This window comes from Leguminivora glycinivorella, chromosome 25 (genome assembly GCF_023078275.1).
Source record: "Leguminivora glycinivorella isolate SPB_JAAS2020 chromosome 25, LegGlyc_1.1, whole genome shotgun sequence".
Lineage (NCBI taxonomy): Eukaryota > Metazoa > Arthropoda > Insecta > Lepidoptera > Tortricidae > Leguminivora > Leguminivora glycinivorella.
Genome location: NC_062995.1, coordinates 6,149,691 through 6,171,506, shown reverse-complemented (window position 1 = coordinate 6,171,506; position 21,816 = coordinate 6,149,691). Strand labels below are relative to the sequence as shown.

Sequence of the window (21,816 nt, the reverse complement as noted above, 5' to 3'; positions counted from 1 at the left end):
ACACTCAGACAGACAGACACGTCAAACTTATAACACCCCGTCGTTTTTGCATCGGGTTTAAAAGCTGGATCTTTCTATGCCATTCTTCTTCATTCTAAAGTAATTAGGGCATTTTGTCATAGGGTCCACTTTAGCAACTAATCCAACATTAATAATATTTTTCTCTAATACTTTAAATATAACTTTATTTTAGTAAAAGACACAGATACCCTAATTTTTTTAACTTTCGTGTTTGTTGTAGGCATTCTGTTCTATTAAAGTAAAATAAAATTATCATTGAAGATGAAAAAGAGAGGGTATAGGGAACTTGACTAGTAAAAATAAAATACTTTATACCATGCATCAAATAAAGCATCAGATTTTTATAAGAAAAACATGGACAGTAGTTATTTTTAAATCTAATTTCTATTTAATTAGTCAGGTAGAAATATATAAAGTAACTGAGCTGACCGTGATGTCACTAAATTCGATTTCATATAAATTCCATACTAACAAGTTATTCAAATTCGTTTTGACAGTTCTTAAAAAGAAGCTGATTTGACTGAGAGGCAAGTAGCCTATTACTATTCTAATATTAAACTATACTAATTAATTACCATCAGTTTAACATATCCAAAACAACAAACCATATTGTGTAAAAATCAAAAGTTGGTAAGAAGCAAAAATCAAAAGTACATATTAAATTTACCCAAACTCAAACTACCCTAAGGTTGCCTGGAAGTGATCGCTCTTTAGCGATAAGGCCGCCTGTTGTTTACCTCTGTAATATAATTTATTGTAATGTGTGTGTTCCTATGTACATTGCTGAGGTTGTGCAATAAAGTGCATTTGTATTGCATTGTATATTTTCAAAAATTAAGAATTTATACAATTGTAATAAGAACTTAATTTACATTTATAATACAGGGCTTCAAAAGGAGATTTATGTCTCAACACACTTGTTTACCCTTTCTTATCTGTATTGATAACCATGTTTACCAACATACAGATATTTCATCTTGCATTATTTACCTAAAATAAACTTTACACTTATAACAATAAGAGTCAGGGTCATGAACCAAATGATTAAGTTATGAATGATAGCAAATTAATGGTCATTTATAAAGTATAAGTCCAAAAGTATCTCTAATTGGATGAGTCATGGGCATTCATCAGGGACAGAATGCTGTTTTACCTTATCTCATTAGTCATTATCAATAATTAGGTAATTAGGAAATGAAGCTTATTATGTGATTATTATGATAATTTATCAATTTTATCATGATATTTAATAATAAAAGTACTGATAGTCTCTATGTGAAATTTGTTTTGCATCTAGATGTAGTGTAGGGACGCCTGGCCGGATACAGGCGGGCTGTCAATCACTGATGCGTTCATTCATCCCAATCCCCTGGAGTTGGAGCTGCAGGTTACTGTCCCGGCTGCCCTCTGACACTTCTCTCCTCATATCTTCTTGTTTTCCTGCAGAACAGAAGGACATCTTTAAGTTCGACATCCTTGAGTTCATCTTCTCTCAAACTGTCTCTCCGAATGTATATTCTGTTAGTAAGTGCAAGCTTGTCTCCTCCTTACCACAGTGTCACAGTATAATAAAGAGTATTATCATACAGTATGGCCACTCCCGCTCCCCGCTGAAAGTGCCGCCCACCCCCTCTCAGTTACCTCACAGTTACCGCCTGTCAAAAACGCGAACAGTCGACCTGTCATATGTCACTCATACAAGCATAGTACGCGTTCACCTACACGAGCTTAGACTGTGTGCTAGGAACGCGCCTCTTTCATATATTTAATCGCCAGTGTCCGAGGTGTGACAGTGTGGACAGGATTCGTCACTACATATACCTATTATCTTTATATGTCTGTTGGGAGTGTTGTGCCCCGTTATAATACCGGTCAACATTCTTAGTTTTGCAGCTAACATAAAAGCAGTAGCTAAAAGTGGTACTACGATATCTCACATGTGAGTTAGGCTGCCTGTCTTTTTCTAGATGTATGAATTAGAGACCTACAAGTCGGTTGTGGTTGTGGGTGAGATACTGTAGTGCCACTCCTGTCTTAAGCTTTACTAATAAAAATATAGCTTCATATTTTTCTTACTATATTTACTCAGTTTTCACTACCCAAAGGTTGTCTGGAAGAGATCATATTTTAGTTATAAGATGGTCTGTTGTCTGCCTCTGTTTTTAATGAGTTCGTTTTTTCCTTGTGTGCATATAAAGATTATTCTATTGTAAATGGAGTCATATAAGCAAGGTCTGTTCCTTATATGTCATGTTAATCTCAATACTATATTATAGTTACCTTATTTGACCATAGTGGACCTTATTGCAGCTATGCTAAGGTTTAATTGGTTAATTTACTGTCTTGAGAATAATCCAGTCATCTGCAAGAATCATCAAAATGATCTGAACACAGCTATTGTTAAAGCGTCCGCCACACAAAGCGTTTTGATAGCGGAGCGCAATGATAGCGGTGCGCCGGCGGAACGCTGGTGTTCCGCGCGCATTCCGCTCGCAATCCGCGCTCTTTAGTTCCCGTCCGCTGGGCGCAACGCCACCGTTCGTTCGGCGCACCGCTATCGTTGCGCTCCTCTGACGCTCCGCTGCCGCTCCGCCTACGCTATCAGAACGCGCATGTGTGGCCGAGCTTTAAGTGAAGCCTGCCCGTCATCGTTCTCCTTGCGTTATCCCAGCATATTGCCACGGCTCATGGTAGCTTGGGGTCCGCTTTGACAACGTCAACTAATCAAATGAAGACTGCCTATATGGTGGGCAAAATACGGCCCGCGGGCCAAATCCGGCCCTGTAAAGGCTTTTTCTGGCCCGCCACTGAACTCAAATTAGTGTCCAGCACTCTAGTAAAAAATCTTTGTGTAAATCTGGCCTGCTTATAAAATTTCTTTAAATTTTGGCCCACACTGAAAAAAGATTGCCCACCCCTGTATTCATGAAAAGATTTAGCCAGCGTTCCCACTTAAGCGGCGCGCGCCACGCCGCCGCCACACCACCTGGGGCGCGTCTTACGTCCTTCCTATACAAAATGTACTGAGGAGACGTTTTTTGAATTACACTCAGGTGGCGTGGCGCGGTCGTCCGTTGCGCGCCCCGAGACACGCGACGCTTAAGTGGGAACGCTGCCTTATATGTTGGTAAAAGTAAATAGTTGCTTAGGCGTGGGCCTACAGCGGCAGGACATTAGTATTATGATGACGATGGGCATAAAGAAAGGGGCCAAGAGGCCGCTAGTACTTACTGCCGGGACTGAAGCCTGACAAATCTGCCACTGGTGTGGTGTGATTGGATGGTTCAGAGATAACATACACTAGAGAAATTTCGATGGGTACCTCGGCGGTCGGGGTGGTGTAGCGGTTTATCACGTCAGCCGCGTTAGCTGGAGACCCGGGTTCGATTCCCGGCTTCGCCACCAGTGGGCTTGATCGATTTTCTTTAGTGTATGGTATCTATTTCAGTTTATAATTTATATATAGTAGTGTTACTACTTTAAAAACAAATCAAAAAATATTTAATAAAATAATTTGATTTGTTCCTTATATAGGAAAAAAGTAGCCTATTAAAGATTTCTTCTATTTCTTTTTCCAGTTGCCGGGAACCCCAGAAATGAAGATAGTCCGGACACATACAAATTCAACTAGAAATCTTATGACAGCAGTGCCTCTAACAAACCAAACCAATTATTTTTAAACCTAAAACCTTTTTAATTAAGTGACATTGTGCCAGTATTTAAGCCGTATTAAAAATTTAAGTATTTAGTTTATGATTAGTTTTGTAAACTAAGTGTTGCCAGTATGAAAATTCCGGAGACTTCAGCGAATGTTGGTGCTTATTATGGAAATGAGGAAAATGGACAGTGGCAGGTAAGGATTACGTAAGAATATTTTAGTAATAGGGAACTTGACTAGTTAAAATAAAATATTTCATACCATGCACGAAATAAAGCATCAGATAATTATGAGAAAAACGTGGACAGAAGTTATTTTTAAATCCAATATCTATTTAATAAGTCAGGTAGAAATATATAAAGTAACTGAGTTGACCGTGACGTCACTCAATTCGATTTCATATAAGTTCCGTATTAGCAGGTCGTTCAAATTCGTTTTGACAGTTCTTAAAAAAAAGCTGATTTGACTGGGAGGCAAGTAGCCTATACCTCTATATACTTTGAAATGCCTTAGGCGAGGCACTTACCGAACAAGCCGATCGCGCGGCAATTTCCTCGCAAGGTGCTCTGTTTAGGCATGCCTAATAATAAAATTTGATAATCAGGCCGTCTCTATCGCACTATTTGTAAGTGCGATAGGGACGGCCTGATGTTTTATCATCAGAGATCGGACGGATTTGCCACATTCTTAGTGACTTACGTCATTTTAATGACTTTTAGTATGAGATGACGCACAAAAATCCGATCTCTGTTTATCATATATCGCGCGACCATGCTTATACGCCTGATGTCCCATTTTATGTCAGGGTTTTATCATACTTAGTTAGGTACATATACTCTGTCAAACAAGTCTGTCAGTAAATAAGAACAAAGAAAACTATATGCATCCTTTTCTTTAGGGTGCTAGAGAAAAGGATACCTATAGTTTTCTTAGTTCTTATTTACTGACAGACTTGTTTGACAGAGTATATCTACCAAATATTTGGAAAAGGATACAATACAATCCATTTGATCAGCTTAATTTGTTCCTTAACTGATCATTCCCTGTATTAACCAATTGCTTGTTACATTTCAGCCAAACGGAGTTATAATTGACAGCGGAGTGCCCGGTGGAGTAGTGGGCAGTGGAGACGGCCTCCACCCACAGCCCGTATACCCTGTTCACATACCAAGGGGACACCATATACCTGGTAAATTTTTCTTTCATGAGGCCTACACAGAGCTAGACATTTCCTATGAAGAAACACTCGCATGTCCGATGTTCGCGCTAAAGCCACAGCCACGCAGAAAGCGTTTTGATAGCGTGGCGTTAGGGGAGCGCAATGATAGCGGTGCGCTGGACGCCAATCGCGCTCGTTAAGTTCCCGCCGGCATCCGCTGGGCGCAACGCCAGTTCGTCGGGCGCACTGCTATCATTGCGCTACGCTAACGCTCCGCCTACGGTCTCTAAACGCGCATGTGTGCTTTTTAAAGCCTCCGCCACACATAAAGCGTTTTGATAGCGTAGCGTCAGCGGAGCGCAATGATAGCGGTGCGCCGGAGGAACGCTGGCGTTCCGCTCGCAATCCGCGCTCGTTAGTTCCCGCCGGCGTCCTTTGGGCGCAACGCCAGCATTCGTCCGGCGCACCGCTATCATTGTGCTCCATCTTTATCACTCGTTTTATAACATTGCTTTCATCCCTCCGCATTACATGCCCATTGCCCATACCATGCTAATCTGCTTCCTCTCACCTTTGTCACTGGCGCTACTCCCAGGCTTACATAGTAACTGTATAGCATAGTATTGAATATACTGTGGTGCAGGCTACGTGATGGCGGGCGCGTACTACGCGGGCGGCGCGGGCTACGCGGGCGCGGCGCCCCCGGACGACTTCGCCGACTACATGTGGATGGAGAACGAGGAGGAGTTCGACAAGCAGGTGACTCTCACTTTTTTTTTTTAATTATAAATGGGCTTACTCTTGGCCACAGACTAGCCAAAGGCAAAGACGTGGCCTACGATGGAGTGAGCTCGCCCAGAAGATGCCAGTTCACTCTTGATTTGAAGGTTGCCGGTTCCTAAATACACAAATAAGTCCGTTTTCACATTATCCGATCTGATATCGGATGTCTTATTTTTATTTTATTGGTATTCAGGATAACAACAGCCGTAAATATAACTAAGACAGTACTGCTTTCATATAAGAAGACCAATAACAGTCATCCATTAAATTACATTTTGTAAGAATTAAATTAACTAAATACTTACTACTTACTTTGTTGGGGCGACGACCCAAAGTGAGTCTTGGCCTCCAACACAAGAGCACGCCACTTTACGCGGTCCAGAGCGACCTCTCGCCAGCCCTCGTTAACGCCGAGTTCACGGAGATCTGCTTCCACTCTATCTGCCCAACGATATTTAGGATGGCCAGCGGGACGGCGTCCAGTTGGACAACCCAGATAGGCTCTCTTGACTGCCCGATCCTCACCCATCCTTATAAGAACATTAACTAAATCCATACTAAAATTATAAATGGGAAAGTGTGTGTGTCTGTTTGTTTGTCCGTCTTTCACGGCAAGACGGAGCGACGAATTGGTGTGATTTTGTAAGTGGAGATAGTTGAAGGGATGGAGAGTGACATAGGCTACTTTTTGTCTCTTTCTAACCCCCCACTTCGCTAAAATGAGTGGTGGAAGTTTGTATTAGCAATCCACAATTTTCGAAATTAACGCAAGCGAAGCCGCGGGCAAAAGCTAGTGTTATATCTTATACTTTTAAACGAGCAATTCTTGTATATTTATTTATTTATTTATTTATATATATATATTTATTTACACTGACGATCTCGGAAACCGCTCTAACGATTTCGCAGAAATTTGTTATGTGGGGGTTTTTGGGGGTGAAAAATCGGTCTAACTTATCCTTAGGTCCCGGAAAACGCGAATTTTCGAGTTTTCATGCGTTTTTCTTCGCGCGCCATCTCGTGTGCAGTAGTTGTACTGTTAAGACAGAATTCTTTCGGTCGATGTAAGTACTATTTATTGCAAACACTAGATGGCGACACAGGTCAAGGCTAAAACGAATAGAAAAATACACTATTTGAGTTTTTGTGGCGAAATGCGCGCCATCTCGTGTGGAGTAGTTGTGTTGCTGAGAGGGCTGAGAATTCTTTCGCTCGATGTAGGTACTATATTCATTTTTGAACTAGATGGCGACACATGTCAAGGATATGAAACAGAACCGAGCGAAGCTCGGTTGCCCAGATTAAACAATCAAAATGTGCAATATACACAAGTGCTCAAACCGCTAAAGTACATACAGGTTGTTAATTAAGGGCCAGTTGCATCAACCACATTTGACAGACACATCATCGTCACGCAGCAGACATCTATGGAACTTCCCATACAATAAAATTTAACAAACGCTTTAACGGTGCCAGACGTTTGGTGCAACCGGCCCTAAGTATTCTTATAATTACGTAATTTAAGTTCAATAGCTGTCTACTTAATTCATTGGAATACTAGTATAAATACTCATAAAGTCAGACACCAACAAAACTTACGTGAACTTGTCGGATGTCGGAAGGATTTCAATGGAAAAAATCCAAGATGGCGCCTGTAATGTATGGGATATCGGTCCGACATCCGATATCGGATCGGATAGTGTGAAAACGCACTAAGGGCCAGATGCATCAACCACAGTTAACAATCAGCGTCACTCGGCATAAGTCTAAGTCTAATTCCCATACAAAAAGCCGAGCCATCATATTTAAATCTATGTCAAGTCCGCCAATCTACAAATAACCCTTCGAGTCCCAGCGACATCATGTGATGTCAGTAAAATATAAGTAAATACATATAGATGCTTGGGGCTCGAAGGGATAATCGATGGCAACAAGGCATTTTTTTGTGGCGCCATCTATGTGTGGTGTAGTGTATGCGCGTTCTTAGGCGGTCGCATTGTAATGTATGGGATGGAATGATCTTCTTATATTTAATCTATGGCTGAACTGACGTGCCGCTATTTGTATACAGTTTACATTTGTTACATATTAGAGATGGGCCGAATATGGACTTTGCCGAATACGAATATTCGGCCGAACATTCAGTTCAGCTCTTACCGAACCGAACATTCGGTATATGTTACTAGAACTACATTATGTTCTTCTATTTAATGGATTTAACTAAAACTTAGTTAACAACTCTAAACTACGGTTTTTTCAACTTTGTATTTATATATATATTTATATTTATTCAAAAGTGGCACTGAAGCTTTAGTAGTTTCATGTGTTCTGCCTACCCCTTTACGGGATCCAGGCGTGATTGTATGTTGTATGTATGTATTTATATTTTGAAGCATAGGTAATTATCTCTTTTTAGTAGTTCCTTAGAAAGCTACTAAAATAGGAGCTTACTATCTAATGGAATACGTAAGATCTTCATTAGTTATGTACTTTGTTTATTCGGTAAATATTCGGCAATGCAACCGAATTATTCGGCCGCCAAAGAAACAAAGTTCATCCTCACTTTCTCGACACGTGGCAAACCAAGAACAAACGGGCCTCCCACTCGTTTTTGCCCAGAACGTGCAAGTTGTGGAATGAGCTGCCTTCTGAGGTGTTTCCCTTGCGCTATGACATGGGGTTCTTCAAGAAGCAGGTATTTAGGGTTCTCAAAGGTCGGCAACGCATAAGTGGCTCCCCTGATGTTGCTTATGTCCATGGGCGGCGATGACTGCTTACTATCAGGCGGCTCGTCTGCTCGTTTGCTGCCTATTTCATAAAAAAAAAAGAATACGAACATTGAAAAACTTGCCGAATATTCGGCCCATCTCTATTACATATATTTTAGTATATATTTTTATAGTATAGTAGTTTGTTTTTGCATGTTTTTAATAACGCCGTTCGTGTGTCTGAAGGCTGTGGTTCCGCAGGTGATGCAGCAGTTGGAAGAAGAAGCCCTAATGGAGCAGTGCATAGAAGCCATGCTGGAAGACGAACAGAGAGAACAACTGGAGAGGCACAACCCACACTACCCCACGTAAGTGTCTGTAATCACAGAGGAATAAGTAAGGGAAGGGTTGTAACTCCATACATCAGTAAATGCAAGGTATTTGTAGTGACATCTAGCGTCAAATAGCGTAAATTATCAGTACCGGGGGCGCCAAAGTTTCAATTTTATATGAGATCTGAAATCTGTGGCTGGTGAGCAGTTGGATAAACTATGTGTTAAAGCATTAACAGAAGCGCGTACCACCCGGACAAGACTGGACTTTAGTATGGTTTGAGGCCTGAACATTATCAGACGAAAACAGAGATAGCGCTACCAGGCCAGGGGCCCGTTTCTCGAAAGGTACAAGTGCCTTGTATTACAAGTGCGCTAACTGTCAAATCGTATGGGTTGTCATGGAAACACACTTGTAATACAAGGCTTGTACCTTTCGAGAAACGGGCCACTGGTAGCAAGAAACTCAGGTTCGGGAGCGTCTAGTCATAAAGACTAAAAGTTTTCTTACTGAAAAGCGTTGTTTTCATAGCGACATCTAGCGGCAAGTAGCGGAATTAACATACCTTTACTCACAGAGAACCTCCTATAGAGTGGCAGTCTTGTATATTTGGTTCGCGATACGAGTCACCAGTGTTTGGGGTGCGAGGAGCGGGCGGGGAATGTGTTAAGCGCGCTGTGATTGGCCGTTTCAAGGACGGCGGGCAGTCGCGCCAGATGAAAAGGGACAGAAGTATGACTGTCCCTCTACTGACGCGTAAGTGGCCAATGTAAGTTGACCTATGCCGGCTCTGAATAAATTATAAATATGACTTATTTGTGGAATGTAATGCCGTCTGTTTTTAAATTTGAGCTTCTTGTTACCTTTCCACACCATTTCACACTACAGGTGGACATCTTTAAGGCATCAAAATACCCTTTTCCAATTTTTTTGTGCGAAAAACACGCGCTGCTTTCGGGTCTGTTACTTGGTCGATACTGATCGGGCACGGCGAGCGCCCGCGCTTATATCAGTGCAAATACTAGGAAGGCTGGCCACCGCGAGTCGTCTTGTAATAGATGTCTATAGGGGTTGGTCTGTGCCTTTACTGTTACTGTGTTAGTATAGTACAGCTACTTAACACTAGATGTCGTGACTGACGAAAGGTGTATTCCATAACAAAATACTACTAATATAAAAAGCATTACTTGAAAATTGAGTGAGGGTTATAATATTGACTGAAAATTGTTGACCGTTAGATTATTCGTTGGATGTGACATCCATTGTCAACAAAGGCTGCAAAAATACGTGACACGCTCTTATGGCCCCACAAATTGGATCCGGTTAGATATTTTGGCAACCTTTGTTGTGAAACATGTTATCACCGACTGTACTGATAATTTCGCTACTTGACGCTAGATGTCGGGTACAAAAATAAAAAGCGTTTTAGTAAGAAAAAAGTATGGTGTGAGCACTATCTTATTATTCTGTTTCCTATTTTTATAAGCCCAGCTTGGCAAATTGTGTCGCTTAACTGCAAACTTGGTTAAATCCATTCTTCTCAATATTATGTCAGATCAATATTAGTGAGTATGTTCAGTAAAACGTCCCACTTTGTCGGTTACAATTAACACTTTCGAAACCGGGCTCTACGCGGCGCTACGACATTTTCGCTACATACGGGGAAACCCATGTAATCGGCTACGCTTCTACGAGCGGTGTGCCCGACAGTCGGGTTCTTGGTAGCGAAAGTGTTAAGGCGAGATTTACTTATATCTTCATATGAATAAACTGACAAAGCGGCTTTATAGCAATCGATAAAGTGGGACGTTTTCTCGTGCACACTCACATTATATTTTTATATAATCAACCTTAAAGAAAAATGGATTTACCCAAGTTTGAAGTTGAGAAACACAATAATTGCTACAAATATATTTTAATAAACCGGCCGGCCGGCGGGGAATATATTTCACGACCGCTCTGGCGCAGTCGGTAGTGACCCTGCCTGCTACGCCGCGGTCCCGGGTTCGAATCCCGGTAAGGGCATTTATTTGTGTGATGAGCACAGATATTTGTTCCTGAGTCATGGATGTTTTCTATGTATATAAGTATTTATATATTATATATATCGTTGTCTGAGTACCCACAACACAAGCCTTCTTGAGCTTATCATGGGCCCCAGTCAATCTGTGTAAGAATGTCCTATAATATTTATTTAATAAATATCGTATGTTTTCAGGACGAGTAACGGCAACCCGTCACTATCGCTGGAAGAGACGGTGTCGCGATCGACGCTCAACCCTCTCGCCGCCGAGTTCGTACCCACCTTCGTGCCTAGAGGCGCCCGTACAGGTAACTAATACTTTACTACTGTTTGAGAAGTATTTATTTATTTAAACTTTATTGCACAAATTATCAATAAAAAGTACAAATGGCGGACTTAACTCCTTAAGGCATTCTCTACCAGTCAACCAGGAGTTGGAGACTACTATTTTATTTTATGAGAAATCCTATGGATTAATGTTTTTTTAGCTATATATATGTTTTCAATGTTTAATTTATTCTTTTTTTAAATAATAATAATTAAATTTAATGATAAATTATTATATGCTGTGCCCTTGCAGGGTCCATGTGAGACATCATACTACATTCAATACCTGTACTGTAACCATGGTTTGCAATAAAGAATTATGAATTAAGAATTATTACCATTGGGCAAAACAGAGATAGTTAGTTTGGTGCACAAGATTATAAAGCCAGTATGAGATTTTAACGATTAAATACAAGTCGATACCTACTATTATAAAATAAACATACACAAATACAATAAGTAAACCTACAAAGTAACTAAGTAAGTAAGTATCCCTATGCATCATTATTTGTTACACAATATAGTATTAATTCCCTATTTTTAACCCCCGACGCAAAAACGACGGGGTGTTATAAGTTTGACGTGTCTGTCTGTCTGTCTGTCTGTCCGTCTGTCTGTCTGTCTGTCAGTCTGTCTGTTTGTCTGTCTGTCTGTGTGTGTGTCTGTCTGTGGCATCGTAGCTCCCGAACGGATGAACCGATTTCGATTTAGTTTTTTTTTATTTGAAAGCTGTGTTAGTCGGGAGTGTTCTTAGCCATGTTTCATGAAAATCGGTCCACTATGTCGCGGTCGGGGGTTTTTTCAAAATTTTAATTTTGTGGTTAGGTTATAGTTACCAGGGATGTTGCGGATATTCGCATCCGCATCCGCACGCGCGGAACTTCCGCATCATTTTCAAAATCCGCATCCGCCTCCGCAAAAATCAATACGGAGCATTCGCATGATGCGGATGTTGAACAGGTCGGTACAGGAACGACTTAGACGCGGCCCACGTGCACGGTAAATTCACCATTGGCCAATACTAGTCTCGTTACACGTCTGTGATTCGTGGATCGCGGGATTTTTTAGTATCGTTGGCCCACCTTTATCTTAATTTCTAAGATTTTTAAATATGAAAGGTTATTTTTTTGAATAAATATAACTTCTTTGATCAAATTTTGTGTTTTTAATATGCCTGAGTAAGTGCCTATCCTCACATTCGCATCCGCATCCGCATCTGCAGATGTGGGACTTGAAAAATCCACATCTGCATCCGCATCTGCGGATGTCAAAAAATCTGCCTCCGCAACATCCCTGATAGTTACATAGAGGAATAAGTAAGGGAAGAGTTGTAACTCCATACATCAGTAAATGCGGGTTATTTGTATAGGCATAGTTAAGTGACATCTAGTGACTATCACGCGTCAAATAGCGAGTCGCTATTTTACTAAAATCAAGGTAAAAAAAAGAACAGCTTTGGTCCACCATGTCTTACGAGGTCATAGAGCGACCTTTATATGTTTTTATTTTTCATTATTACAGAAGAAAAGAAAGCAGAAGTAAAAAGCACAGAAGAGACACAGAAAGAGCCCAGCGAAGGAACGGAAGAGGCGCCACAGGTCACGGAAGAAGTCAAAACAGAAGGTAAAACTCATTTGATGACAGCTGACACAGCAACTTCAAAAAGTTGTAAATTTAAATAGCCGGGTACACACTGACGTTTTCCTCCCTCGGGCAAATTTGCTCGTCAAGATGGCCGCACTCGAGTCAGTTGTTCAAAATGCTAAATAGTTCTGCACGTATACCAGTGCCCGTGGCTCATAATTTGTGGTTTGAGGCTAATAAAATAGTTGTCAGGCTTAACTTATAACAAAAGATATGTTTTACCCCTTTTTAACCCCCGACGCAAACGGGGTGTTTGTCTGTCTGTCTGTGGCATCGTAGCTCTCGAACGGATGAACCGATATAGATTTAGTTTGTTTGAAAGCTAAATTAGTTAGGAGTCTTCTTAGCCATCTTTGGTGGAAAGTGGTCCACTATGTCGGAAGCTTTTTCAAAAATTTTTTTTCTTCTGACAAAATGGGTATGCCTTAATAATAAAGTATCTTAATACCCTTAGAATCTCGTGAAAGCCGAGAAGGACAAGTCCAGTAAGTACCTAGACTTGGCTTACGAGATAACCGCCATGTGGGATGTTGATTCGACGATCATTGTCCCGATAGTCGTTTCAGCGAACGGTCTCATAGCGAAGAATCTCGACCAACATCTCGAGAGACTCTCGCTAGGAGGTTGGATCAAGGGTCAGATGCGTGCGGCGGTGATCTTGGACACGGCGCGGATAGTCCGACGGTTCCTCTCTCTGCAGCCCTAACCACCGGCAGCTTGGGCCCTGCCCCGCTGCTGGCGGCACCCTAGGTTAGGTTTTTTTATAATGTGTTTATATATTTTGTATTGTTTTGTATGTGGTTTTGTATTTTACTTTTATAATCATATTATAAAAAAGCCTAGCCTAAGAATTAAAATGAATAAAGAGAAAGTATCTTACATACAGTACTACAAAAAAAATGTTGTTTCAGAGCCCCTCCCACCAGTAGACCCGCCGGAAGTGAGCGCGGCCGACGTCCAACCCATAGACAAGAGACGTGACAGCAAAAAGGACAGTAAAACGAAACCAGAGACTAAGAAACCGGTCAAAGCGGACCCCAAGAAGGCTAGTAAACCCGCTGTTGTCGTCAAATCAGAGACTAAGGTAAGAGTTTTGTAAAATTTTGAATTATTCACGGTTAGTGCGTTTTCACATTATCAAATTCGATATCGGATGTAGGACTGATAACCTATATACTGAAGGTGCCATTTTTGATATTAGCTTTGACATTTTTCCTACATCCGATATTCGGATAATGTGAAAATGGTATTCGTTTTATTAGACTTATATTCACCGGGATGTAGACCGTGATAACCTTTTTAAAACATCGAGAGTGAGACAAAAATCAAAAAGCATTTCTGTCAGAACCTAAGGTACCTTTTACAAAATATTTATGCCCCGAATGCATCTCGATTAGACCAGTCTCGCGCAGTCGGTAGTGACCCTGCCTGCTACACCGCGGTCCCGGGTTCGAATCCTGGTACAGATGCAGTGCGAAAAGAGTTGCCTTCCTAATGTTACGGAAACGTACGAACGTGTCATGATATTTCAGTCAGTCTCAGTACAAGATGTACTGACATTGACTGAACTAGCATGACAAATACGAACGATTCCGAAGGAAACCCTTTTTGCACTACATCTGTAAGGGCGTTTATTTGTGTGATGAGCACAGATATTTGTTCCTGAGTCATGGATGTTTTCTATGTATTTATCTATTTAAGTATGTATATCGTCGCTTAGCACCCATAGTACAAGCTTTGCTTAGTTTGGGGCTAAGTTGATCTGTGTAAGGTGTCCCCAATATTTATGTATTTGATTTGTAGGTGCAACCCAAAAAGAAGGAAGTGAAAGCGGTCAAGAGTGAGCCGAGGTTAGAAGAGAGAGAGAAAGAAGATGCGCCAGTCGTTGTCGCAGAGGTGCCTAAGGTTAGTTGATACCAAAGACATATAATTCCGTATAGACAGCTACAGTCAAAGAAAAAAAACTTATCTCAGAACCATATAGAAAAAGGTATGGTGACCTAGATGGCGTTACACCTTTGGGGAACGCTCGGCTAGATGGCGCTAATATTAATAGATGACATTTTAATACGTTTCAAGCTAAGATTATGGTCCAAATTGTCAAAATTGATGTTTAAAAGTTTTAACTTGTGTCGAGAGATGGCAGTTTATGCACTGTGATTAGTGATTACATAGTATATAATAGATACCCAAAGTAATGCTTCTTTTTTTTTTTTTCACCATTTTGTCTTGTGTATGTGTGTTGTACTGAATAAATGTCTTTTTCTTTCTTTCTATTTATAAAAAAAAGGTGGGTCCGTATTAAACACCTTTGCATACAATACTTTTTTTAACATGCAGTTATTTGCTTGAAAACTATGTTACTTCCATCATTAAGGTCGAATTCGCTTAAAATTATAGCTAATCAGGTGTATAAGCCTGATCAGGCGATGAATGGTATAATATCAAGCCGTCCCTATCGCACTATTTATAAGTGCGTTTGATGTTTTGTCGTTTATCGCGCGACCATGCTTGTCCTCCTGATGTCTAACACCCCTTTTAATTTCGGCGTCGGTTTTAGGGACACTCGGTATAATTAGGCGTCGAAACGGTCCCGTTGAATTATTATACGAGCCGAAGGCGCGTGCGCACTCGCGTCTTACCGCCTCTCCTCATGCACCGGTGACATGATTAACGATTCATCGGTTTAAGCGCGGCAGCGGCGACCGGCGACTTTGAAGCGAGACACAGCGATGGGACTTTTCATTCGCACGTATGGCTGCCGCTCACCGCTGTCGCGCTTAGACCAATGTCGTGGCCGGGTCGTAACTATGATCGTATGTTTCCCCAGGCGGCGGCCCCGACGCCGGTCGCCGAGCCCGCCGGCCCCAAGCCCATCAACTACGCGGCCGCCGCGCGCGCCGGCAAGCCCAGGCCCGCGCCCGCGTCCGCCGCCGCTCCCTCCGCCCCCGCGCCCGCGCCCGCGCCCGCCGCCAGGCCCGCGCAGAGGAAACACAAGTAACACACACTGCAGTCTACACTACACTAGCAGCTACACACACTAGCGAGACCGCAGTTACACACCCCGCCCTACATTCGACGCATCATCCTATATAAAAGGATCTGACTTCACAAAAAATGTTCGCGGGAACTACGAGTCCTATAAAACTTGTGTATAATGTTACGTTCGCTTCTACTATAGAGTTCGTTAGAATTTGCTAAAAATGTCGTTCACCATTTCTTTAATATTTGTGGCTTTTTCAAATGAAATATGCCACATTGGCGCCGTATAAGCTCCGACGATGTGGTACCTTTTATTTGAAGACGTCCCGTTTTGACAATTCTAGTAATTTTATAATCGAAATGTATATCTAAGTAAATCTCAAGATTTGTACGAGCTACAATACATTTTAGCTACTTCTCATGAACACTGTTGTAGTACCCGAATCATAGAATACGTCGCAAACTTCAGTATAAAATGAATGACATTATACACTTGTGTTTTCTTAACTCGAAAATGAGTTCTGTTAACACGACCATTCTGACTTCTTCGCTTACCACAAATCATCGTGGCAGTTTTAGAGATAGATTTAAAAGTCAATTTTACAATTACTGAAATTTTGTGTGAAAACATTTTTAAACTATACAAATTTTCATGGAAAAACAAGTTGATTTCAATATAATCCATTGCAGCGTACATAGATTTTTAAAAATATACTTTTACACTTAATAAGTATGTTTCTTTGAAAGCCACAAACTTATGTCACATTGTCCACAAATAAAATCGTTTTGATATTTTTGCAGCTTTTATTGAATACTGCTGCTATTACTGAGTTTTGACCTAGTCCAAGACTTTAAAATATATTAGATTCATGAGGCATAACATTAACTCAGAATTTTATGTAAGATTTTGCGCTGCAGTGGGTTTTTTTATCACACAAAATACTGTGACTTGGAGTGGTACGAATATCTTGGACTATATTAAGTTGTTAAGATATATTTTATTAGTTTTATTATGAGTAGTATTTTTTGGGATATAATATGAATAATTGAAAAATATGTTTTCGTTGATTTGGAAATTTTGGTGTAAAAAAAGGGTTGTTGCCACTCACAAGTGTAATAAATTAATTATGTTTGACATATGTTTGAAAAATGGCTTTGACTAAATACACAAAATCAATTTGTATGTGAGAAAAGTTAGGTACATTTTAGTTTGGCTTGACACACAGGTCTGTAGGCATATCCATTTTATATAAAAAAAAAACATTCAGTCGAATTGAGAACCTCCTCCTTTTTTGAAGTCGGTTAATAAACTAAAGTTATATCCAATAGGCTGGGGGCTATTTTATTAAAAATTGTACACTTTTATATTTGGATTATCATATATTATTTCTACTACAAAACACGAAGGATACAGTTCTTCTATAGGTAAATAGTATTTCAATATTTCCATAGACTTTTTTTTTCTTCATTTTGTTACCATCATACAAAGTCTATGGGTAATGGATTGGAAATAAGTAGAAATACTATTGAAATATTCAAATAAAAGAAATGTACAATATAAAATATGGACATGCGATATTCAGACCTTAGTATATTTTGTTTTTATGAAGATAAGTAAAGCACTCGTGTTAGTGGTTTTGGCCTTTAAAAAATGTACAGCCTTTAAGTGAAATAGTTTAGTGTGAAATAGTTTGGTAATTTTAATAGTATGTGATATTTCTTGTTGCCATCGAGCCCGTTCCGTTTTGCGTGTAGGTGTGTACACGAGTGTCAACGATGTGCTTTCGTGTGTAGTATTAAAGTTTGTGTAGTCCCCACAGGTGGTAGTCTAGCACAACTTGCGCTCTCGCGCGCGAGATACTTGAAGTCACGCTTGATGTATGGACTCGCACGCGAGAACAAAACTCGTGTTGAACCGCATGGTGACTAATACCTATTGTAAAGCTGAATTTACACCTGCAAGTTTTGAAACAGGTATATGCAAGAAAGAGATGCAGATATTTGCCACTCACTCTTACCCATAGTTGCGCCTCAAAATTTGCAGCAATAATTTTCTGGTGTAAATTCAGCTTTTGCCCAGCTATGGGACAGTGTATGGGATAATTTTAGCTGCAAAGTGTTTATAATGCCACAAAAAAGCAATGTTGATAGAAAAATATTAAAATTAGCATACCTAGAGTTTAGTGGTGATATTTTAATTTCAAAAGTGTGCGTTTGACTCACATTTTTTATAAAAGCACGTAAAATGCAAAACGGTACGGGCTCGCGGTATTCTTGCATTTTTCTTTGAAGGAAGAACGGAAAAAAATAAAAAAAATAATGTATAAAAAGTCCTTATTATTAATAAAATAATTAGCAAAACGATATGTGAATATAATATTAGTTTAAAAAATATATTTTAGCATGAGATTTTTATTAGAAGAAATGTGTCCTGATAACAGACATATTGCCAGTTTTTTTTTTACATATAATTCTTGTTTTCAGATTTTCGGAACGTATGTGGTTTTCTATAGAGAAGGGTACTTATAATTCTTATGTAATAATAAGTATCTTTTTATGTATTTTTTTGCTGTAATTCCCAAGAAAAAGATTTTAATTTACTTAATTCTTAGCGTTTAGCCACATATTTCTGATTACGATGAATAGCCCCAAGTTAAGCTCATCAGTAAACATATGTCGCAACTCGCTAACATATTTCTTCTAATAACAATCACACCAAATAGCCTATAAAATTAAGGCTGTCCATAACGTTAGTATGTAAAACAATTAAAAATATTCGTGTACATTGAATGAAAATTTAAAAAAAGTTCATTTGTAGCACACCGGGCGACTAGGTACCTAAGAAACAAGTTTTAGAAAATCGAGGAATCATTTCATGTTGAAACCTATTTAATTTACAATTATATTGTCAAAATTGAGTATTTAATAACGATTAATATTCAACGCTAGATTAGGAAGAAAATCTAGCTTAAGGCGCTGTTACACGGGCAATATTGGGCGCGTTTGCTCCATAGTTAATTGGTGCGTATTAAACAAACGTGTTATAAAAGCAATGTAAAATTGGCCTAATATAATGTAAAGTTTAGTAATTTTTCGAAAGGATGTCGCTTACGTTCGATCATGTCGTTCCCAGAAAAAGGGACCTACTCCATTATCTAGCAACTGCAAGAAGACACCTTGTCTCCACGAACGGCTCAAAAATAAACTAAAAACTAGTCACGCTTTTATGTCGCACAATTTTCGAGTATAAAAACGTGAATAATCCGTTTCAATACCTATGTGACTTTCCACCTGAGTAGCGTCCTTGTGTACAATAAGAAAATCTTTCTATTTTAAACCTTCTCTATTGGAAAATCACATGTAATGTGTCTCGTACCACCAAAATGAGTAAGCGATGAGCTATATCGGCTATAGAAACAAACAAAAGAAACGCGATGATAACGCGAATGATAATGATAATAGTTCGTCGCCGAGCGAAGAACCATCGCTCTCTCTTTTATTTACACGGGTACACCATCTTTTGTTCCTTTCTATTCCCGATATCTCATCGCTTACTTTTGGTGGCCATTGCCTAAGCTTATAACGAAGTAATAAGGTACCTCGATGTCGCGCCGGTCCAGTAGAAGATACCTCTAGGGTAGACGTGTGTTATTTTAAAAAAGACAGGGTTAGAAATTAAACTGTGTGTATGTTCGTGGCGAAACTGGGCTTGGAAAAATATCGCCATAGGGAGAACTTGACTGTTCTTAAAATATTTTATACCATGCACGAAATAAAGCAGCAGATAATTATTAGTAAAACATGGACAGAAGTGATTTTTAAATCGAACTTCTATTTAATGAGTCAGGTAGGAATATATTAAGTAACTGAGTTGACGTGACGTCACTCAATTCGATTTCATATAAATTCCATATTACCAAGTCATTCAAATTCGTTTTGACAGTTCTTAAAAAGCTGATTTGACTAGGAGGCAAGAAGCCTATAGATAATTATGAAGTTTACTTATGGCGATACTTTTCCAACACCTAACAAAATTTGATTGATTTTATTCCTTTATATTATTAAATCGGGAATCTAATTTTAAAATTAAGTTCATAGATTTTAAATTATGTAGTATCCTCTAGATATACTGACTACGTTATTATCGTATATATATATTGTGTGTGTGTGATACGAAAAGCTATATAATATTGTACTAAATATATCTGGGACAGTCATAAATATTTACGCAAAACAACGCCTCATCCTATTGATATATGGTGTATACTGCCACGTAATATATGGTAAATGCACTAATGTTCAGACATGTGGCCAACCAACCGAGTTGCTACAGATGTAGTGCGTAAAGGGTTTTCTTCGGAAACGTTCTTATTTGTCATGCTAGTTCAGTCAATGTCAGTACATCTTGTACTGTCACTGACTGAAATAGCATGACACGTTCGTACGTTTCCGTAACAATTCGAAGGCAAATCTTTTCGCAGTACATCTGTACCTACTATTCTTAATAGTATTCGATTACTACGTTATTTACTTATATAATAATTCAACGGAGTATATCGCATTTGTGAACAATAGTGCTTTACCCAATGCCATAAGTGTTCTAATCTAGGTCTTGCTCTCAGTCTCATGTTGGACCGTTTTTAGCAAAACGACACAAGGTGGTACCACTTTGTTGGAAACCACACGTTATGTTTCATGGAAAAAGGTCTAAAACGATCAGTATACTGCTTTGCTTGTAAGGGCCACTCACACTGGCGCCGTTTGAGCGTCAGCGCCTTAAAAAATGGCGTCGACATCAGTGCTCGGAAAACGATAGTGCGGAATGGCCCTAAAGGTATCGCTGTATAGTCTTTACATTGAGGCAAATATTTTTTGTATCACAGACACACGGTCAGAGCTCATTGTTTGTTTAAGTTTAACATTTGAATTATTGAAATATATTTAAATTATACGTCACAATTATACAATAGGCATGCTCTGTTTTTGAGATTATATCAGTGGTAGGTACTGGTTAAAGAAATTATATCGCGTGTATAAAAATTTCAATAATTTGAAAAAAAAAGCAAGAATCTGTTTACAAACTTTTGAAGAATAAATTGATAATTGCGCCCTGTAGCAGATAACATCCGTATAAAAGCAAAATGCTTGTGTCAAACCGTAGACCTTCGCTAACGCTTCGGTCAAATACACGCGATATACTTTTCTTTACATTTCAACACATACAAAATTAAACTGTACATTATCGGACTGACTCACAAATATCTGTTTAGTATGACGGCTTGCTTTCCTAGCCTAGTTGTATGTAATTGATGGTACCAGCATATATATCCTTTTCGACTTAATAACAGTTATATATAGTTCTAATTTCTGCATATAATGCGTAATATATGGTAGATATGTTATCCTCATGATTTAAAACTTTAAGAGTGAATTTTGAGTCATTTTTGACACTTAACCCTTGTAAAGGTCTTTGATTTACATTTTTCTATTCTAGAGCTTATTAGATATATCATAATATAACATACTAATTATACTGATTTAATTATCCAAATAATAAATACTAATGCAACAAATTTTGCATTTTCACACATAAACAATTATGTCTATCAAACTTGCTAACAAATTTTCATCATGAATAAATTAGCTATGCAATTTTGCAGTCCACTGTACATAGGAAAGCTTTTATGCCCAATATGCTGGTACCATTAATACCTTAGATTATAATTTTAGGTTGAAAGACCCTTAATGTATCTATTAGTGGCATTCTATGTCTAAAGGGTACACTTCGTCTGCAATGAGAACTACTTCTATTAGCATTTGAAGCTTTAGACCTGGTCCCACCGAAAACGGAGTAAGCGAAACGAACAGAAGATAGTCACTCCCGTGTAAATAAAAGAGACGCATACACATCGCTCGCTCTGTCTTTAATTTACATGAGTGACTATCTTTTGTTTTTTTTTTCTATCTCATCGCTTGCTAGTTGTTGGTGGGACCAGTGTCTAAGGGACCCTTTAGACATGTAAAGCCACATTTTATGATTATGTTCCATGTTTAATAGTTTTCACTGTATGATATCCTCACGTTAAAATTATAGTTTATAATTATTGGAGTCAAGGCTCCATAGGAGTGACATTATGAAATATAAGAACGTTGCAATAAAATTGTAAATTGAATAGAA

The 21,816-nt window shown here is 39.2% G+C and overlaps 1 protein-coding gene and 1 long non-coding RNA gene across 4 annotated transcripts in view; one reads left to right on the top strand and one right to left on the bottom strand.

Annotated features, from left to right (window-relative positions):
• The window catches only part of LOC125239565, a 22,140-nt gene extending 10,076 nt beyond the window's left edge, over positions 1 to 12,064 (bottom strand). Inside the window, exons 1-3 of the long non-coding RNA XR_007178538.1 lie at positions 11,849 to 12,064; positions 7,925 to 7,929; positions 581 to 584 (exon numbers count right to left, since the gene is read on the bottom strand). This is a non-coding gene — a long non-coding RNA (uncharacterized LOC125239565). The remainder of the gene's footprint in view (positions 1 to 580; positions 585 to 7,924; positions 7,930 to 11,848) is intronic.
• Positions 1 to 21,816, top strand: part of LOC125239559 (translation initiation factor IF-2) — a 23,595-nt gene extending 1,779 nt beyond the window's left edge. The window contains exons 2-11 of one of the 3 annotated variants that reach the window (XM_048147188.1): positions 1,468 to 1,545; positions 3,600 to 3,874; positions 4,754 to 4,868; positions 5,482 to 5,597; positions 8,576 to 8,697; positions 10,881 to 10,993; positions 12,534 to 12,635; positions 13,568 to 13,740; positions 14,460 to 14,561; positions 15,487 to 21,816. In XM_048147188.1, coding sequence (XP_048003145.1) covers positions 3,806 to 3,874; positions 4,754 to 4,868; positions 5,482 to 5,597; positions 8,576 to 8,697; positions 10,881 to 10,993; positions 12,534 to 12,635; positions 13,568 to 13,740; positions 14,460 to 14,561; positions 15,487 to 15,657 — 1,083 coding nt within the window. In that variant the 5' untranslated portion in view covers positions 1,468 to 1,545; positions 3,600 to 3,805 and the 3' untranslated portion in view covers positions 15,658 to 21,816. The remainder of the gene's footprint in view (positions 1 to 1,467; positions 1,546 to 3,599; positions 3,875 to 4,753; positions 4,869 to 5,481; positions 5,598 to 8,575; positions 8,698 to 10,880; positions 10,994 to 12,533; positions 12,636 to 13,567; positions 13,741 to 14,459; positions 14,562 to 15,486) is intronic. The other 2 variants (XM_048147189.1, XM_048147187.1) reach the window with 2 other exon arrangements.